General features: G+C 41.7%; 5 protein-coding genes across 5 annotated transcripts; 2 read left to right on the top strand and 3 right to left on the bottom strand.

The window, feature by feature from the left end:
- The first annotated feature begins 150 nt into the window (after positions 1-150).
- LOC135426601 (protein TEX261) lies at positions 151-1,089 on the top strand. Its single transcript, XM_064679782.1, has 3 exons — positions 151-311; positions 363-664; positions 722-1,089. The coding sequence occupies exons 1-3, from the start codon at positions 242-244 to the stop codon at positions 956-958; spliced, it is 609 nt and encodes a 202-aa protein (XP_064535852.1). The 5' UTR covers positions 151-241; the 3' UTR covers positions 959-1,089.
- On the bottom strand, positions 975-2,073 carry Rpi (Ribose-5-phosphate isomerase). Its single transcript, XM_064679781.1, has one exon. It carries the CDS (start codon positions 1,970-1,972, stop codon positions 1,118-1,120), a length of 855 nt encoding a protein of 284 aa, XP_064535851.1. The 5' UTR covers positions 1,973-2,073; the 3' UTR covers positions 975-1,117.
- A 235-nt stretch (positions 2,074-2,308) lies between these two features.
- On the bottom strand, positions 2,309-4,626 carry LOC135426708 (uncharacterized). The gene is made up of 2 exons (XM_064679961.1): positions 4,492-4,626; positions 2,309-4,399 (listed from the first exon to the last, which is right to left on the bottom strand). The coding sequence occupies exon 2, from the start codon at positions 4,376-4,378 to the stop codon at positions 2,381-2,383; it is 1,998 nt and encodes a 665-aa protein (XP_064536031.1). The 5' UTR covers positions 4,379-4,399; positions 4,492-4,626; the 3' UTR covers positions 2,309-2,380.
- A 9,130-nt stretch (positions 4,627-13,756) lies between these two features.
- LOC135426623 (uncharacterized) lies at positions 13,757-14,931 on the bottom strand. Its single transcript, XM_064679840.1, has one exon. The coding sequence runs from the start codon at positions 14,885-14,887 to the stop codon at positions 14,108-14,110; it is 780 nt and encodes a 259-aa protein (XP_064535910.1). The 5' UTR covers positions 14,888-14,931; the 3' UTR covers positions 13,757-14,107.
- A 908-nt stretch (positions 14,932-15,839) lies between these two features.
- On the top strand, positions 15,840-19,533 carry LOC135426647 (aminopeptidase Ey). Its single transcript, XM_064679874.1, has 6 exons — positions 15,840-15,918; positions 15,977-16,429; positions 16,490-16,645; positions 16,710-18,120; positions 18,298-18,794; positions 18,852-19,533. The coding sequence occupies exons 2-6, from the start codon at positions 15,978-15,980 to the stop codon at positions 19,066-19,068; spliced, it is 2,733 nt and encodes a 910-aa protein (XP_064535944.1). The 5' UTR covers positions 15,840-15,918; position 15,977; the 3' UTR covers positions 19,069-19,533.
- The last annotated feature ends 361 nt before the right edge of the window (positions 19,534-19,894 follow it).

Consider the following 19,894-nt stretch of genomic DNA (forward strand, 5'->3'; position numbering starts at 1 on the left):
AAATATGATAGAATATTGTTTCAAAGTACATTACATTGTATAAATTTAATTTGATATCTTTGAAGAAGTCATTGTCATAAATTAGGAACTACTTATTGAGCAAGTGAATTAAACCATCCCATTGACTGGGTGGCAACGCCGTCGGAAATAAATCGCCGCTTATCGTTAATGTTATTGATGCGTCGCGTCATTGTTTTGTTTTGGCTCCTCATCAACTCACCTTATTGATATTTAAGAAACAATGGGTTTTCTATTTATTCTCAGTTGGATATCATTAGCTATACAGATCACCTTCATGACACTTTCTATAGGTATGTTATCAGAATTTGATTACGTGCCGCCTAACATACGCCTTTTTCCAGTCGCCGGACTTTACTATCTGGCTGAATTGGCGGAGGAGTACACAACGCCAGCACGACGTTTTATTCTATTTATGATAAGTTTCACAATTATCGTATATATAATGCTTATTTTATTCGAGGACTTTTCGTGGACCATGATGTCGTGTGGTCTAGCGGCGCAGGCTTTTCATTTCAGTATAATGACTAATTTCCCATTCATCCAATTGCTTTCGGTGTCTTTTATTGGCTCGTTAGCGATGCTGGTGATTAATCATGTGCTCGCATTTCAGTATTTTACCAGCGTCTACGTTCCCTTCACACAGGTAAGCGTCAAGAGATCTAGAAGCAACTAATTTTTAGCAAACGACTATTTTTTTAAGGTGCTCGCCTATTTCACTGTTTGCTTGTGGATGGTTCCCTTTGCACTCTTCGTCTCACTCAGCGCCAACGACAATGTGCTGCCCACAACGATTAGCACCAATGAGCGACGTTTGGGCAGCAGTAATCCGGATGTGGTCAGCAACTACTTTTCGCGCAACAAGAAGCTTGGATTGCTCTCGTTTTTTAACTATATTAAGGAGACGTTGCTGCCGGGTCGCAGCAAGAAATCATTTTAGGCAGACACCAAAGATCTTGAGAATCGATTGGCATAGTTCATTGTAAGGGAACTCAAGAACCTTTAGTTATTTATTTTGTAATATACCCTTTAACAATGTGTAGTAGTATTAATATGAACATTTGAATTGCATTATGCAAATTACTATTCCAATTGAGATCTATCTGCTCTGCACCTTGACGGAGCCATCTGCCATGCCAAAGTAACATTTGGTTGCCATGTCCACAAACAGACCAGTCTCCAAGACACCCGGTATCATGGATATTGCCACATTAACTTCTTGCCAATTGTATTCGCGTTTGGCAACAAATCTCCAGTCAAGCAAAAAGTTGCCATTGTCGGTGACAATGGGGCCGGCCTTTTTCAGGGCAATGCGCAGCTGAGCTTCGCCGCCGAAGAGCTCCTCGATTTTCAGCTTGATTGGGACATAGGCCAAGGGCGCGACCTCAATAGGTATTCCTTTGCACCATTGCTCGCCTAGGCGGAGCGATTTCTTAGTGTAGTCCGCAATGATTATGACAGTCTTCGAGCACGAGGCAACAATCTTTTCCTGCATTAGGCAACCCCCGCCGCCTTTAATAAGCACCATACCGCTGTCAACCTCGTCGGCGCCATCAATATAGACATCGATCCGGCAGTTGCGATCCAAATCGCCCAATGTTAGATTATGATCAAGTATCAGCTTACGCGCCTGAAACGATGAGGGCACACAAATCATGTCGGAGAGGGCGCCCTCTTTCCACACGCGTTCCGCAATGCGCTCCACGACAAATACTATGGTCGTACCGCTGCCAATGCCCACCACTTTGGTCTCTTCGGTCACCCACTGGTCAACGGCAGCGCGTGCCGCTAGCTTCTTGGCTGCATCCAGAGCAATTTTAGAGTCCATATTGCAGCAGAATGTGCGTCGTACAGCTGTCACTTGCAAATTGATGCCCGATCTTATGGCAGTTGAGAGCAAATGTGGTAAATGCGGTTGCAGTAAACCTCGGCACAGCAACAAGGGCTTCAACATGTGCTTCTTCAACTTTAATGTGACCCGGCTTTAGTTTGACAAGTAAGTTCTCACTATAATGACACAAGCTGAAAATTATTTTTCAAGACAAGTCGTTTGCTTAAATGTCTGCATCAATATTTGCTTTAATTCTGGCTACTTTCAGCAAATGTTTTTAAAGCATAAACTCAGTGCTGCTAAGCTCTTATCGATTATATCGAAATATCGTATGAAGTCAACGCGGCCACGCAGCATTGCCATTTGGAAATTTAAAAGTAACTGACTGTTACTTTTTAAAAGCTTTTAATTTTTAAAGGGAGGGCATAGAGGGGAAAATTTGATTTAATAAAATGCTAATTGTATTGATTTGCATTTATTTATAAAATTATGTTGTTGATTATTACAATTAAGAAACTTAATATTTTCTGATTAAGTTTGTGGCTGGGTAAGCTTCTGCAACAAATTGAATGTAACAATCTTCGGCGCAAAGAAGCCACCGAAACCTTCCTTTCCCTTATGATAGATGCCAAGGCCAGAAATTGGCATTGCTGGATTGGTCACAACGTCCTGTATATCAATAAAGGGTACGGTGGTCTGTGCGGCATCCATGTCCATGCTGCTGCTTATAAATTCCATAAATTGATTATTTTTCGATAATGGTACAGATTTAACTGTTGTTTTGGTCGGCTTATCAGGGTTCTTTAGTAGGAGCTTCTGGCGTGGTTTATCCGCATTGTTGCCCAGCCAAAAGCTGTTTACCTCCGGATTCAATAGACGTCCGGTGGTAAAGTTGAAAAGGCTAAAGCGCACCTCTAAATTGAGATGTTTGTCGATGACACGAAAACGGGCACCCGTAACCACAAGGGAGTCATTTTTCGCGGTTATCTCATCCAAATCCAGCGAACGGCTCTCAAAGGTGAGCTCATGATAGTCAAAGCCGTTGCGTATGTCCACGTGGTTGACATCAAAAGACTCCAGTGGTATCCAATCCAGTGACGACTGATTAATCAAACCACCTGGCCACAGTTCGCCTTGCTGCAACTGCAAATGGAAAATACGTTGATCCTTGATAAAACGCGCTCCAGTGACAATCTTGTTCTGGTGAAAATCGGAGAGTGTATCACGCAAGCTAAAGTAGCGATCGGACTGCGGACCCGGCTCGTCACACAGACAGAAACAATAGTGACAACGCCAGAAGAGATGAAACGACCAGGACTTCACCCGATTGGAGCCGCGTGAGCACACCAAGTTCTTGGTACCGTCTTCATCAATGTTCAGCAAGCGACCATTGTCATAGTGTATAAACTCGTAGCGACGCGAACTGTTTCCGTATGACTGACAAACGTCCATGTCCGAATCAACGAATTGACAGCTGTGCACGCGTCCGGCACATTTTGGCTGATCATTACAGAATTCGTTTTTCTGGCAACCGGTGACGCGCACGTCCTGGTAATCCTCGCAGGATTGGTAGCAACTCGACTCAGTGTTTAGGTTTATCTCATTCTCTACGTAGCCCTGCATTAGGCGTGTGATTTCGTCGTAAGTCTTCCCCAGCACATGCTCTCGGGGCTTAGGATCACAGCGCCAGTAGATGCGTCCAGTGTGCGCCAACACCTGCCGTAGAACCTGCTGAGAGTGCAGCATGCGGTGCTGGTATTTGTTACGCATTAGCAACATCTCCTGGGTAAAGTTACCTAATCCAAAGTCACGTAAGACCATCCAGGAAAACTCCAGCATGATGTAGCCCTTAATCTCAATTAGCGTTGCCTTCGTGTACATATCATAGGCGAATTGCTGTGGGGATCGATTGGAGGCGCATAATTGCTCCATGTCTGATTCGTAGTTGGACACCAGCTTTGCGAAAAGCGATTGGGTGGCATCATTTTCGGTCTCGTCGTAAATATAAGTGTGCAGCATCTCCAGTAAGTAGCCAATAGAGCTGGGTCCTGGCTTAACAGTCCACTCGGCAAAGTTGCGCAATGTATAAGGATTTACATTCTCCTTGTATTTATCATAGTCAATCATATCCCGATAGCGTTGTAAAAGGCTTCTTGTTATATCGCCCACATAGGTCATCTTGTGGGTTAACTCAGACTCGGCGTGAAATTCACGTCTCAGCGTTTCAATTGTCATTGTAAAATATTCCGCCTGTTTTTCCTCCAAATTGCTTATCTTATTGTTGACCTGCTCAATGGAGTGCATTATTTGACGTTGATTTTCATTCACTAGCGGTATATCATTGCTGCTGCCCAAGGGCAGGTATTCTATAAGATCCCAGGCCTTAAGTAGGCTGCTCGATACCTCGTGGATTAGTTTGATTATGTCCACTGTGTCGTCAACTATATTGGAGCCGATCACTCTCTCGACAGACATCATCTCAAATAGTAGAATCAAAAACAGCATCCCTGTGCCAAAATGAAGACGCATTTCGAAGTAGATTTCTCAGTGCTGAAAATTATATCATTAAAGTTATCTTCCTCGTAAGCGATTCTCGGTCTGTATGGACATACATATGTATGTCCGTGCATTTAATTACTTACTTGAATTTCAGTCACTTAAAATATGTTTATGTTATTTTTGTTTATTCACAAAGTGCCGCCTCAACGTTTACGTCCGATCTGTTCGCTGGACTCTCTGGCTTTGATACTCAGCAAAGGCAATGCAAACGATTATATCTACATACATATGTTGTGTATAGAGAGAGAAAGAGAGAGAGGCGCACATACACACACAAACATACATATATGTGTGTATGTAGGTAGCGTCACATATTAGAGCTGGTAATTCCATAGAGGTTCGTTGAGCTGGGAGCAGCCTTTTTAAAGGTGCAGGTACAGTGAGTAGAGATTTTGGGAATGTTTTACCACTAACCATAGAACATATAGACTGGACAACTAGAGCAAAAGAATGGGAAAATGCACCTCCCACTGCAGGAAACTGCTTTGGCTTACTCTCATCCATATGATTTGTGCGATAGTTTTTTTATCTCGCTCTCACTACAGGAAACTGCTTTGGCTTACTCTCAGTGATCTCAATGCTCTCTAATTATGCCTAGGGATCGTTTAAATGCATGTGTGTGTATGTATGTGTCCGCACAAGCAACAATGCGCTCAAATCCAAGTTTTCTTAAATGTCGTAGGCATTTCTTCCCTTTTGAAGGGACGAGTAATATGAAATAATTAAAGGGTTTGCCACGTCGTAGCGAAATTCTTGCAGTTTAGCTCGTTATCGTTGGTAAGGGTACCTAAGCTTTGGAATGTGTGCATTTAAAATATTTTGGACTTGCTATGCAAGCACACTTGCATATTTTGTATATGAATAGAAACATTTATGCGTTTGTGTGATCTGTATGGCTAGTGGTTTTACGTAACAATTTGCTCAACTTTAATCTTAAGGTTCGCTGTCGAATCTCATTAGTGGAAAAAAACTTTTCTAATATTATTATCGATTATTATAAACGATAACAATATTATTATCGATAATAAAATATACGAAAATATATGTACATACATATGTATATGCTTAAAGAAGCACATGTAACACACTTAATCAACAAATGCGAGTTGACGAAAATGCGCCAAAAGTACACAAAGGTACAAAGTAATAGTTCTGGATGCAATCGGAACAATGCAGCGCGTACACTTTGCACAACAACAATAACAACAACGTAAATAGAGAAGAACCCACAATACAAAAGTCGTTCAAAGTTAAACGTTCGCCTTGATAATGATAAGAAATGGCTGCAAAACCATTAAAAGCATTCCCATTTTGGCTTAGATGAGAGGGCGAGAGGGCGAAGCGCCAGCGCTGACCAATGAAATAAAATGAGGGGAATCCCTCTTGAATGGCCGACCGCATCTAGCTGCAGCTGTTGGAATATTCCGTCTTAGACGTAACTGCTTGGATTATTTCAGTATAGCATTTGAAGAAATTTAATACTTTTAGTGCACAAAGCGAAAACTGTTGAATGGAATTGCGATAAAGCTGAAAAGCAAAGCACAATCACAAAGGTGATTGCAGTTTTTCCCTTTCAAAATGGAACACAAACTGAATGCCATGCCAAATGCAAAGAGACTAGCAAAAAACAGAATTGTAAGAGGTAAGGAAATGCCAAAAGATTTGTGTTAATGGATTTCACATTTAAAGAAATGAATTCCAAATGCAGTACAGAATTAAAAAAATGGTTGCATTTTGCATGATTGTATAACTACGATGAACATACGATAGAGCTTGTATCATTGCAAAATTAGGAAAAAACTACAAAATATTTATTACAAGATTACCATATGTATTTACATATTACTAGTGAAGTGTTTCTTAAAGTGGGCGATAAGGAGATATAAATAAGTCACGACTTTTATTAAATAGAAGCGATTGTGACTATTGACACTTTTTTGACGATTGACACTTTTTTGTGACTTGCCCTAAGCATAAATACGTTTACTTAGTAAAACTAAATGTTATGACGACTTGACGAATCTTGTGTTTGAGGTTATGGTATCCTTTGGCAAGGCTATAACAACAGTGCCAATGCAAACGTCAATTAGGTGAAACAAAAGTCCTGTACACATACACAGACACACACCCATACGCACACGTACACACACACGTGGGCAGCATAAAAACCGGCAAATGCAAATTGTTAATTAAAGGAATGCATTGTTTAATGTGCCCCTTGTGGGCCACACTCCAACACCTGCATCCGTATACTCTTTCACCCGCCACCCAGCAACCAGCTCCAGTTCCCAACGCCCGCTCAATTACACGCACAAACTTTGCACAAAAACTTGCAAAGGGCAGCAATTGCAAATGGTGCCGCGACCCAGTTGTGTTGCCATCCGTTGGCGTTTTCCCATTATAGCGCCTAAATAGAGAAGAGCCATTGGGGGAAGAGAAAAATATGATTGCAGGCGCGGCTCGGTTTTCTTTCTCTTTTTTTTGTGCGCGCCATCGAATCAGAGTTATGATGGCATCTCCATGGTCCTGCTGATGATGACAATGTCAGCTTGGTGGCTTGGCCTGACTTGGGTTGGCTTGCCTCTGCACTGAACGACTTTTTCGATGGGAATAATTTATAATTTGATTAGCACATCGCTGACTGCACACGGCAAAGAGCTGAGCAGCCGAGCACCGGGGCGCAAATGGAGGCGTTCAAAAGTAAAACGGAAGTGCATCTGAGCGCATTGAGGCTACCAAAAAGGCATCGTCCATTCTAAGCCTTATCTCATCTACCTATTGAACATGCAAATGCTGGTAAGGGGGAATCACACTCCGTTAACCTCCTGCCAACATAGACAATGACAAATGATGATGAAGTGGCGCCCAACCCGCTCTAAATAAAAGGTTTGAGACACGGACACTGCGTCTGGCACTCGCCTAAAGTTTAGCTTTGGCATTCAATTAATATTACAAGCAGCGTTTTTATTGGCAGCACAAAAAATAAAGGCCTTTGTGCTATAGGGCCATGGTAATCAATTTGTATTTGTGTTGTTGCCTCTGTGTGTGTGCTTGAGTGTGTGGGAGGATCAAAACAACAAACAAAGTGAATTTGCAAGTTGCAAGATGAAAATAAAAACATAAAACAAAAACGAACGGTCGGTCGAATACAAAATACCCTTGTCATATGGAAATGGAGAAGCTGGAAATCTCATCGGTTAAGATATCTTCATAGACGCAATGTTTCTTCCTTTAATACATTATTATATAGTTGTAGATATTGTCAGGTTTGTTTAAGATAACATAATATATCCCAAATGTTCTTCAGGCAAGAACATCATTCCTATGCCAGCCACATGATATAGTGTCTGTAATCGGCAGGCACTCATGTAGAGTTTAATGACGAAAGACAGACGCTACGCAAGAATAAATATACCTAATGGAGGCGGAAATGTTTCTATGCCACATTTCATGACCAATTTATAATACCCTCTACAAGGGTACAAAAAGAAAGGCAAACACAGCTAGAAAAGCAAGGCTCATACACTTAAAGGATTCGCCGCACAAGAAACGCCCCCATTGAAATTTCTCATTCATTCATTAAACAATAAACAGAAAATTCTGCTAAGGGCGTGGCATCTTTGGGGCTGAACAAAATAGATTAATGGCCGCAAACAAAGCTGACAAAATCAATTTATTATACTGCAGACAGTTGACCGCATAAAATATGTATATATTTTGTGCAGACATTTGGAGGCATTCAAGCAATGCGAAAAGTTAATATTCAAATAATATTTATTTATGCATATTTCAGTTAATTTAACAGGCAGCATTTTGTAGTGAGTGCTTCTTCGCCCAACTGACACTTAAAAGTGTTGCCTGTTTCCTAACTGAAAAATAATTTATTAGAACTATCTATGGCAAAATCAACACCATGCCAAGGGGCGTGCAGCGAAATCGATAGGCTTTGGCATTCGTATTCCGATTTAGACGTTTCACCTCCACGCGCTCCTGTTCAAATTCTCGTTCGTAAAGCTCACGCATGCGTTCCTGTCGCGTTTTAACGATCAGCGCCTGAGCCGTCTTAAGCTCAAAGCCGATGGGTTTCAGGAGGCTGTGGACAACAGAACTGCCGCTGGCGACCATCGTAAAGTCCCGCTTGGCAATCAATGTGAGACTGTGTAGCATGATTCGGGCATATATTTATGGTATGTTAATGGTAATTGATGGTTAATTGATTACTTACAAATTAGTTGCCATTCCTAGAAATCAAATATAACCACAGGAAAAACTAGAAAAGTTCACAAAAACGAATGCACTATTATCAACAAATAAAGAAACAATAAGCAAATAACGTTTAAGTAATTAGAAACTTAAAAATCTAAGTTACATTTTGAAATGTTAGCTGAGTGTAAAGCAGTTTTTCCAATTCAACTATTTTCTGGCTCAATTTGGCCATTTTCAACCTGCAGTTAAAGTGCTTGTCTGTTTTATCAGCTGTCGTTAATGTCAAGCCATGCCAATAATCATGGCGTTAATTAACTGAATGAAATATCCCTTAGATTGGGCAACGAGATGGCTTGGGACGAGCACAACCACACTAGTGTTGGAGGCAGGAAGGAAGCCATTGAACATGGGAGTAGAATAAGCACTTAGCCGTGTTTGTCAGCTCCATTGAAGGTCAGCAAAATGTGGCAATGTAAGCAAATAAACCACTAGTAGACAGACAGATGAGAGAATGGCCCATGTCCGATCAGGTTACAAGCGCTTCATTTTAATCAATTGCGAGTCCGATTTTTAATCACAAACACACAAATCGCAATCATATTTATTGGAAACGCAGTTTAATTCGAGTGGGTAAACGGTGAAAGATGACAGCCACTTGTAATTATCCAATGCCCTTAAGTAACAAGACGGACTTTTCATTAGTCTATTAGAGCACAGATATGTAACTAAGGGACTCGCAATTGCAGCTCCCGGCTAAACAACTTCTTTCCGATTTTATGTACCCAGTGAAATTGGTGAAATAGGGTATAACCTTTTTTGCAAATGTATGTAACAGACAGACGAAAGCAGCTCTGGCCACATAAAGTATATATATTCTCGATCAGGACGATGAATTGTAAAATTTGAAATATTTGCTCCATACCATGCGCAGGATTTTATAATTTTTTTTTTAACATTTTAATCTAGTTGTCATATGGAATTTGATATATGTCTGGATTTTACGGCATAACTCGATTAATAGAGGATTTAGATATACCAAACTTGGCATGTAGATTAACCTATATGTGGTATCTATAGAGATTGAAAATATTTCATATTTTTGCGATTTAGTTAATACCTGCTATTGTGATCCCAAAAAATATAGGGCTTAGAGTATGTCCTATTCGGGCACTGCAGACTAAAGCACGCCTTCTTGTTTCTTGGGCAGCGTTGAAGACTAGGAATGGCAGTCAACTTAAAATTGGCAAACAACGAAAAGCCAACACAAATCGTTGTTCAGAAATTGCAGCACACAAGAGCTCAGGTGCGTGGTGGGGAGCGAGCGAGGGGGCGACACTCAGGTGTGTAATTGCAATTCGAATTGGTCAAGTGTAACAATGTAAAGACGCCAATGCAGTGGAGACACTGACAGCACACTTACACACACACACACCCAACACACTCGCTTCGCTTGCCACCTACACAAACATACACACACACATAAGCAGAGCGCCGGCGACGTTGGAATCAATTGGATCCATGAACTTATGCAGCCAACAACTGGAACTTTGTTGCCGGCCGACCGGTCGACATGGCGGTGAAGGAAGAAGAAAATCAAATTGCAAATTGCACTAAAGTGTCACGTGCATGGACACATTTTTGGGGCCGTTGCCAGGAACCGATGCCCCGCTGTGTAATGTCGTGACATTTGGGCGCGCTTTTGCCCTCTCACATGAAGTTGGGTTATTGCAATCGCCGCCAAGGCAATCAATGCTACAGACATGAACTCCCAAAGTCCATGTGTTATGCTAGTGCAAAGCTCACTCACTCACACACACACACACACACACACACAGACACAAAGGACAAAACACATGCACCTGCGTCATGCTGCACTTTTCGCTGCTCCTTTCCGGGCGGCTAACCATTCATTATGTTGACCACGCTGTCACATTTGCTACGTGACATTTTGCTAACTGCCCTCAAAAAATGGGAGAAAGAGTCAAAGCATTGTCAGCTGCAAATGTAAGCCGAATTTCCACCTCATTCCATACTCAGAGAGCACAAAAAATATAACTTTGTGGTGCTGGCGGCACTCTACAGTTTGAAGTAAAAACGATCGCTGTATCAAGTCTTATATATATTTCATCTATCTATGCATTCGGAAAGGTGGAAAAAGGCTGCTAAAATGGATTGGCAATGGTGAAATGAAAAGCTTCATTAGGAGCAAGGTGCATACATACATATGTACAAACATATATATTTGAATTAGGAGAATTTTTACCAATTTTTTTAAAAAATATATTAAAAACAAAAAGCGTAAACGCTTCGCTTGAGAATAGTTAAATCAAAGAGAATAGTTAAATAAAAATTGCGAAACGTGGAATAGAACTCATTTCCAAGAACTATCTATTTGGAACAGTGAAAATAGTTAAGCATTGAGTGTGGATTTCACCAAACGATCTCAATTTCTCAATAAATTATCAATAAGTTATTTTATATTTTTGGATGTTTTGTCGTTACTTATTACTCATCTCCAGATACTCCGTTTATGGGTAATCGCCGTTAATGGGCGCTTTGGAAACGTGAGCTTGACTCGAATTGGCTTTGCTTCTGGCCTTCTCGGGCGCTAATCGTCATCAACCGATGGCTGAACTGCAGAGTTGTTGCAGTACTTGATTGGAAAATTAGTGACTGGCAGCAGTTGGCTACCATTTGCTGGTGTGGGCGTCTCGGCAAATCCATGGGATATATGTTAGTATTCTTGTGGCAGATTCGCTCAATCGCATTGCCATTACAATATACAAAGTTATGGCAATGATACTCTGGGGGAATTCCGAGCCCTTTAACTGCATTGCAGTGCAGTTCAAGCTGCCTTTTGAGCTGTTGAGGATTTGTATCGAGATTGCAGCACAGTCAGCTTCAAATTACAAGCAAATAAAGGGCCCGGCAACATGGAGACTCAACCACCCACCACATCCCGCAATGCCCGGCCAGAGTTGAGTTATGAACGTGCTGGGAACAGGAAGCGCAACGAATCAAAGCCAGAGGCAACAAACCCAACACCAGTGGCTAGCACACAGTACAGAGTAGAGAAGGTAAAGTAAATGTGCAAACATTTATTTATGTGCCAGCCATGGAGCACTTTAAGGCACTTCAATTGCCCTGATTCGCCCAGCCACTAGGAGCAGCAGCAGTTGCAGCTGTAGCTACGGGGATTCCCCCGCTTCGTAACCCAAACAAATGCTGTTCGAGTGGATGCTGGACAACGCTTACAAATGACACTAGGCTAGCGTCTAGTGCTGCTGCCAGTTTAAATATGCGTCTGTCTGGCTGTCTGGCTGTCTGTCCATCTGTTCTGTCAGGTAGTTTTGCCAATTCAAATTTCAAATTTGTCGGGAATCTGTAATTGCATTCTTGCCCATGCCCTTAAGCCAGCCCCCTGGCTATTGCCAGCGTGTGGCCCATGTGGCGTATCCCATGCTCACCTCATCTCCTCCTCCCTTTAGCGGCTTGCATTCCACAGCAATCGAAAATGGAATTAAATGTTTTGCAAACACTTGAACGCGTTTGCCTTGTCCAGGGGTTAACCCAACAACCAGCAGCAGCGTTTTCACAGGATATAAATTAAATTTTATTGCCAACTTTGGTCCGTTTGCACTGTAAATTGTGATGGATCCCCGCCATTCGGCTAGTTCTATATTTCCAACGCGGCACCATAAAGGCACATACATATATATATTAGTGTGCAAACTGATGAATAGCAGTTACCCGTAAAGTGTGGGCAGTATTGTGCATTGCCATACTGCAGTTGAATTTAATTGTAATGTGGGCAAGGCTACAAAATAAGGGAACAATTTAGAAATAAGTCACAGTAACTGCGGCCGTAGATGTAACCTTCAGTGTATTTTTCTATATTTATCTATTCATATATATTCTAGAACAATAAAATATTTTTGAATATTATACTTTACTCCCAATAACCAAACACAAAATAAGCAATCCAAAGCAAGCAAGCTGGACTTGGATCACCAACTTCTCGCTTGTTAGTCCGACGCTTAGAAACCGAAGCCCGCAAGCTCATGACGTCACGTTTGCAAAGCCCTCCTATATATCAACAGAGGCATTTACCAGCGCAAATATCATGATTTTTGAAACAGTGACTATCAGTTTTAATGAGCTCTTCAGAGTTTTTCATTTCTCGCGTTGCTTTAATTAAAAAAAATGTTTCATTACCAAAAAAGAAAACGGCACAAAATGAAAAACCTTCGTCGAAAGAAGACATATGAGCCAGAGACGTGGTACATTTGAAATGGCTGCTGTCTGCTGCCAAGGAACAAGAGCAAATAAAAAGTCGCCACTAAGTAGTGTTTTCTTTTTGCAAATGTTGTCCATTTCTCCCTGTCTCGCGTCCGTTTTCTGGCCCTGGCTATGGTGATGGGGTGAAGGGAAAGGAGTTGTTGCACTTGGCGTTAAAAAAGCGGAAAATCGCAGCACATTTTTGCCTTTTAATTAAGCCCTCCATTTTTTATGTGCCTTTCGAAAGCGACACGGCGTGATTTCATGCGAGCAGTGTGAGAATAGTTTATTTTTCACCAGAGCCCAAAGCATTGCCCAGATTGCAGAATGGCAAAATAACGTGCGTGCAAAGGCCAGAGTAATGCAACGGTTAATGCAGGTCCTGATGGCCAAATGAAACTGTGAAGCGTATGCCGAAAGGTTTAAATGGAATTTAATGCTCAACTAAGGGCGTCATTGAAGGGCTGAGAGAACGCCATGACTACTAAATAGGTTTAATCACACATATATACAATTTACTTGCAAAGAAGATGACCTTTATTTGTTGTTTAAAACTCTTCTCGAACTAAGAACTTTTTGTGTGTCTCTATCATGACCGTGTTAATCTACATTTTGATCAATTAACTTGATTAAATTACGTTCGCCCTAAATGAAGTTATTGGAAGAATATGTGCCCCATAAGCAGATTCAATTAGAAAATGCTTACACATTTTATATTTGCGTGTCATTTTAATTTAATCATCTTAAAAATTATAAAAAAAATAAATATTTAAGCCTCTGTATATTATGGAAATTACCTTAAAAGACTCCCCTTTTAATCGACAGTAAATATTGAAATTGATAAGAGATAAGAAACGATAAAAGTCAAACTATAAATTTAGTATAATATATACAATTACAAGAACCTTCTATTTTTATAGTCAATATTTAGATAAAGATCTGGTTGCGACGACTGTTATATATATACGCTTATTGGGAGGAAGGTTCAAGAATTATAAATAGAGCTGTTTGTGGTATGTTGCATTCAGTTAACATCGGTGTACACAGCTGAACGGACGCGTGTGTTATCGGATGAAGCCGAGAGATATAGTTAATTTGGATGCTTGACACGATCGTTAAGCGAGCACGTAGCGAGTTTGAATAATTGATAAACTGAGCGAACAGATTGATAGCTGCTGCAGGTGAGCATTTTTGGAAGTCAAATTTTGGCTTTGCTTAAACTGGTTTTAGAAACTCAATAACACGATACTGCAACGTTACGGGACTGTAGTTGACGAGCTTAAATCCATACACCTTATAAAAATCGACCAACCAGCCCTGTGAATCTGCTTCAGATTTGGTTAGCTCCTTGCGCAGCGTCAACAGAAATTCACCCAACACAATGCGTCGATGTGTTGGTGCAATTTGCTCTGGTATCTGTGATTGCTGCAGCACCTCTTTAATCTGCTGCAACATCTGCTGCTGCTCACCAAAGGTGGCAAAGTCACGCATATCACGCAATCCGATGAAAACAATGTCCGCATAGACATAGTTGTGTCCGTCTTCGCGTTGTCGCTGCACGGAAATTGGCGCCACCTGGCACAGATGCTGGCTCTCAAACCGCACCAGTTTCGTATATTGCATCTTCCGTTGGCTGTGTGTAAGTCCGTAAATGGCACAGGCGCCCTGATCTGTGCAACAGCTGCGTATGTGGCTCCAGTTCGCCTGATGCACCGCCTCGATCATCAAGGTGGCCGCCTGTCGAGCGCCCACCAAAAAGTCAAACTCATCAAACTCATCGCCGAGCAGACGACGCAGTTTCCACATGCAATAGCGGGAACGCAGACCGCTAAGCCAATGCATCAGCGCCAGCTTCCAACCTTGTTGACGCTGACCCAGGTAACTTAATTCTCGATTTTGGGGCAGTGAGCGTACCGAATATTTAATATAAAAGCAACATTTTGTTCGATTTGGAAAGAAATGATGCGCCGAAAGGGAGCGCACTGCTTTAAACATTTTATTTTCACAATAAATGTTCAATAATTAAAAAGGCCGAAATCTGACTGAAAACAAACAAAAATTTGACTCATATCTCTCAATGTAACCTTGTTAAACCATGTTTATCCGCACAGACGGGACAAAATAAAGGACTTCGTCCTTTTATCGTGTAGTACCAGTCATAAAAACACCCTAACACCGGTAATACTTGAATCTAGTATTTCAAATATGACTCTTTAAGTATGAATAACCTTGTATTCAGTTTTTTCTGTTATGTTTTTAATCGAGCTCGTAAGAACGAAGAGTATTAATAATGTCTTCAAAAACGAACAACGAGAAAGAAGGGCTATCTTCGGCAAGCCGAATATTTAATACCCTTGCAGACCCAACCATTTCGTTGTGCTCATAATGCTTTGCCCGTAAGAAGCACAGGGAAAATATGCCGAGAAAAACAAAAAGCTTTTCATTCAAGAACCTCATTTTCGACCGATCGTTCCTATGTCAACTAGGTGATAAAGTGATCTGATCCAAACGGTTCCGACATATGTACTGCGTGCAACAGAAAGAGGGACTTCTGCAAAGTTTCATGACGATAGTTTTAAAACTGAGAGACTAGTTCGCATAGAAACAGACAGACGGACGGACGGACAAGGCTATATCGACTCGGCTGTTGATACTGATCAAGAATATATGTACTTTATGGGGTCGGAGACGTCTTCTAAAAATGATCACTAAAACTTAACTGATCCTTGGTTGCATCTTGAAATAAAAATGATTAGCCTTAAATTAAGCCCGATAAGTGCAATAAAAATAGATACATTTTGGTTTGTCCATCCATTTGTCCGTATGTGGCCAAATCGCTTTTGTAATTAGAAACGAAAAGCTTAGGCTTAGTAGGCAGATTAGCGATGATCTCTTTTCTGATCTAGATCTCTAGATCTCTAGGAGATTTTAAAGTTAGGATTACAAAATGTGACGTGAGAATTGCTGAGGATCTTCAAGAAGGATTTAATCCAAACACATCTTTAATCTCTGAGACGACTGCTAAGGTATTTCTCCCATTCTAAAGTTACAGACTTAGAGGCTCTTTTTTTCCCTTTAACACAGCATGCGAGGGTTGACATACTACTTGCTAAGCCTCTTGCTAGCGACTGGAGTACTATCTAGCTATAATGCCTATCGTTTACCCACGGTTCTCAAGCCCCAACACTATGATCTCCGCATACTGACCCATTTGACTGGGCCTGACGAGCTGCGGTTCGAGGGTCGTGTAAAAATCGATTTTCAAATACAGAAAGAGACAAGGAATATTACGCTGCATGCCAAGAATTTGACCATTGATGAGGCACACATTAGTTTGACATCGCAAAACGGCAGCAATTACAGCATTACTAACATTGAGGTAAATGAAAAGTGTGAATTTTACATAATGCATCTCGCTGAGAAACTACAGCTCACTGAGCACTACCAGCTGATCATGCCCTTCAAGAGTAAGTTGAATGCAAATGATACGGGCTACTACTGGAGCTCCTTTAATGATTCAGTGACCGAACAAACACAGTGAGTTTGCAGCTATATAAACAAATGACTGGCGTCAAATGTTTTGATTTTTGCTTACAGTTATTTGGCAGCGACACAATTTTCACCGACTTATGCCCGGATTGCGTTTCCGTGCTTTGATGAGCCGCATTTAAGGGCAACGTTCAGGGTTACACTGGGCTATCATAAAAATTACACAGGACTAAGCAATACACCAGTGAGCAAATGTATAGTACAGTAAGATTTTGTTATTAGTTGCTTCCAAAAGATGAATGTTCACGTAAACAACTTATTTTTCTAGTGACACGCTTCAGGACTATGTCTGGTGCGAGCATGAACCTCTTTTGAGTACGTCCACCTATCTGGTGGCCTATGCCGTGCACAATTTAACTAGCGTACCGGCCCGGCCAAGTGACACTGTGCATAAAGTCACCTTTCGCAGCTGGATGCAACCGACGGTCGTTGAGGGAAGCAGCTTCGGTGTGGAATTCGCACCAAAAGCCTTGAGTTATTTGGAGAGACTTCTGGAGTATACGTTTCCATTGCATAAGGTTGATCAGCTGGCGCTGCCAACTCACAAATTTAGTGCCATGGAGAACTGGGGTCTGGTCACGTTTAAGCAGAGTCATTTTGTTCACAACGATGAGGTGGAAATGCAGCAGACAAAAGAGAATAAGGCAAGCACCGTGGCACATGAATATGCACATCAATGGTTCGGTAATTTGGTAGCCATTAAATGGTGGAACGATCTTTGGCTTAAGGAGGGACCTTCCACATACTTCGGCTACTTGACTCTGAATGCTCTGATGCCTGAATGGGGCAGTTTTGAGCGCAGCATTGCAAATGATTTGGCCCTATTCTTTTATCAGGATATGTTTAACGATACAATTGCAATTTCACGCAATGTGAACGATTCGAAAAGCATTTTGGAACAATTTAGTCCGTATGTGTACAAAAAGGGATCCCTGACGATACGCATGCTGCACATGTTGCTAGGCAACGATATCTTTTTTACAGGCATACGCAACTATGTGGATCGGCATGCTTATGACAGTGTTGCCCAGTCTGATCTCTGGCAGGCGATGCAGGAGGCTGCGGTTGCAAAAGGTACCCCGGCTGCTGACATACCTCTGTCCACTGTCATGGACTCCTGGACACTGCAAAGGGGTTATCCGCTTGTGAGCGTGATAAGGAACTATACAGCAGGTTTTGTATGGGTTAATCAAACTCGATTTATGCTGGCAACTCCTGACGACGATAAAAAAGACGAGAGCTGCTGGTGGATACCGCTCACGTTTGTGAACCAACAGCAAGGAGCTTTTGAGCAAACACACCCACAGTTTTGGCTGGAATGTCCCGGTGCTGAGAAAACCGTACAGCTAACCAATAAGCCAGCCCCTGACGAATGGCTCATGCTGAATCCACAAGTGAACACCATCTATCGTGTCAACTATGATGAGCGCAATTGGCGCCTGATCATCGACACCCTAAATTCCGACAATCACTTTGGCGATATTCATGTGCTCAATCGAGCACAGTTGGTGGATGACCTTTTGGCACTTGCGTTGACAAAGCGTCAGAGCTATGAGCTGGCATTAAAAATGCTGGAGTATCTGCCGCGGGAGCGCGAACTTTTGCCCTGGAACACAGCCTTTGAGGTGCTTAACAAGCTTGGTGCACTGCTGCGCGACGAGCAGGCGATCAAATTTAGGGTGAGCTATTTGAGGAATCCAACTTAGAGTCCTGCATCGGATCAACTGAAACGCGTTTTGAATATTCGAAGATAATCGTCGACTTACGGTTAAATCGTTTGATGGAAATTAATTAACCAAAGCAGGGCTCTAATTCAAAGATGTGAGATTTGCTTTTTACTAGCCTTTCCCTTGCAGCTCTTCATGAGAAAGCTTGTTGCACCACTTTATGGACGCTGTCCCCAAATAAACTCAGTGGAGATAAGAACCAAGTGGAGTCCATCTATTGCTCTATATCGTTTGGCTTATCATCAGGCCTGCCGCTACGGCGTGGACGACTGCGTCAGTCAGGCCGTGCGATATACACAAGGAACTGAGTACGGCACGGAGGTGCCTGTTAATTATAGAGATATTATGTATTGTACGAGCATTGAACAGGGCAACGAAATGCTGTTTCATTTTCTGAGGGAACGCTTTCAAAACTCGACTGCTGATGCCATAAAGGGCGCCTGGGCAACAGAACTTGGCTGCAGTCCTGATTTCGGCCAGTTGCAATCGTTTTTGGACTATTTACTTCTGGCAACGGATAAAACCACATATAGTTATTATATACAAGCCGTAACTTCAGCATTGAGCCGTCAACATGTGGCACCGGAGACCGCAGACCACATTCTGAAGCATGCCAAAATACTCAAGTAGGTGATTAATCAGCTTAATAAGGAACTAGTTCACTTTTTAACTCTTTATTGCAGTAACAAATTCAGCAGCAGGGAAATTAAAATGTTGCTCTTAACAATAATTGGCAATTCGTACACCCAACTTGAAGAGCATCAGTTAAGGCAACAATTGAAGGGCCTCAACAAATTCGAGGAGCATCTACGGGAAGCGCTCAATAGGCGTGAAATAAATCGTCATTGGCTGACGCAACGTGCCGAATATTTTATTAGAGCTTTAAGCAAATATCTTTAAGACTCATAATATAGTAGCTGTGTGGCAGCTAATTGTAGCTGCTTTGATTCTGCGAACGATAAAACTAGCTTAACTCGAATACTCAACAACTTTTTCTTATGTCAAATTCAAGTGTGCTGACATGCTGCTGCTCAACATCTAAACATCTATGGTATTAATTAAGCCAACAGTGATGAAATCTTGGAATTGAAATTGAAAGGAATGAAGACGATGCAGGCACGCAGCGCCACCTTTTACTTGCCACCAACGCCAACGATATCCGCCCAGCTTTACTGGCATTCGAGGTATCCTGCTGTTTGTCCTGTCAGAAACTTGCCTTGCCGTGCCTTTGACTTGTAAATTGCTTGACACGGGGTACGACACACGCACATACAGCCACACACACACATACACACGATTTGCTTTGTTTGGCATGCGACTTCGCTTGGCATTTGACGTTTACACGAAGATGACAAAATGTTTCGCTGTGTGCCCTGGGCATGACATAGGCAGATGATGTGGCCTGTCCTCTGCCTGCATGGGGCAGGCAGCAGGTTGAAACAGTCAACTGACAGCATATTAGTTGTCCCTGGCATAGCCTGCCTTCTTTTGCAAATCGACTTCTATATCCTTATATCCCGGCAATTAGTTGAATTAGTCGAAATGGATAAGCAACTGAATGCATTTCGAGTGATGTGCATATATCGAATTTAATTGTATATATATATGAATGATATCTTTAAAGTTATAGCGTTCAAATTTTAATTAAAATTTCAAATGGCGCACAACTTAATTCAGCATTAAATTGAAATATCATTAATCAGTTACCATATAAACTGTTGACCAA

The sequence above is a fragment of the Drosophila montana genome, unplaced genomic scaffold (genome assembly GCF_035044405.1).
Source record: "Drosophila montana isolate Dmon_TW-CO22-7 unplaced genomic scaffold, ASM3504440v1 contig_2081_1, whole genome shotgun sequence".
NCBI lineage: Eukaryota > Metazoa > Arthropoda > Insecta > Diptera > Drosophilidae > Drosophila > Drosophila montana.

Coding starts and splice junctions, on each gene's coding strand:
- LOC135426623 (XM_064679840.1), bottom strand. CDS start 14,887: ATGTTTAAAGCAGTGCGCTCCCTTTCGGCGCATCATTTCTTTCCAAAT.
- LOC135426647 (XM_064679874.1), top strand. CDS start 15,978: ATGCGAGGGTTGACATACTACTTGCTAAGCCTCTTGCTAGCGACTGGA. Junction 16,430..16,489: donor TCAGTGACCGAACAAACACA/GTGAGTTTGCAG, acceptor TTTTGCTTACAG/TTATTTGGCAGCGACACAAT. Junction 16,646..16,709: donor GTGAGCAAATGTATAGTACA/GTAAGATTTTGT, acceptor TTATTTTTCTAG/TGACACGCTTCAGGACTATG.
- LOC135426708 (XM_064679961.1), bottom strand. CDS start 4,378: ATGCGTCTTCATTTTGGCACAGGGATGCTGTTTTTGATTCTACTATTT.
- Rpi (XM_064679781.1), bottom strand. CDS start 1,972: ATGTTGAAGCCCTTGTTGCTGTGCCGAGGTTTACTGCAACCGCATTTA.
- LOC135426601 (XM_064679782.1), top strand. CDS start 242: ATGGGTTTTCTATTTATTCTCAGTTGGATATCATTAGCTATACAGATC. Junction 312..362: donor CTTCATGACACTTTCTATAG/GTATGTTATCAG, acceptor GCCTTTTTCCAG/TCGCCGGACTTTACTATCTG. Junction 665..721: donor TCTACGTTCCCTTCACACAG/GTAAGCGTCAAG, acceptor TATTTTTTTAAG/GTGCTCGCCTATTTCACTGT.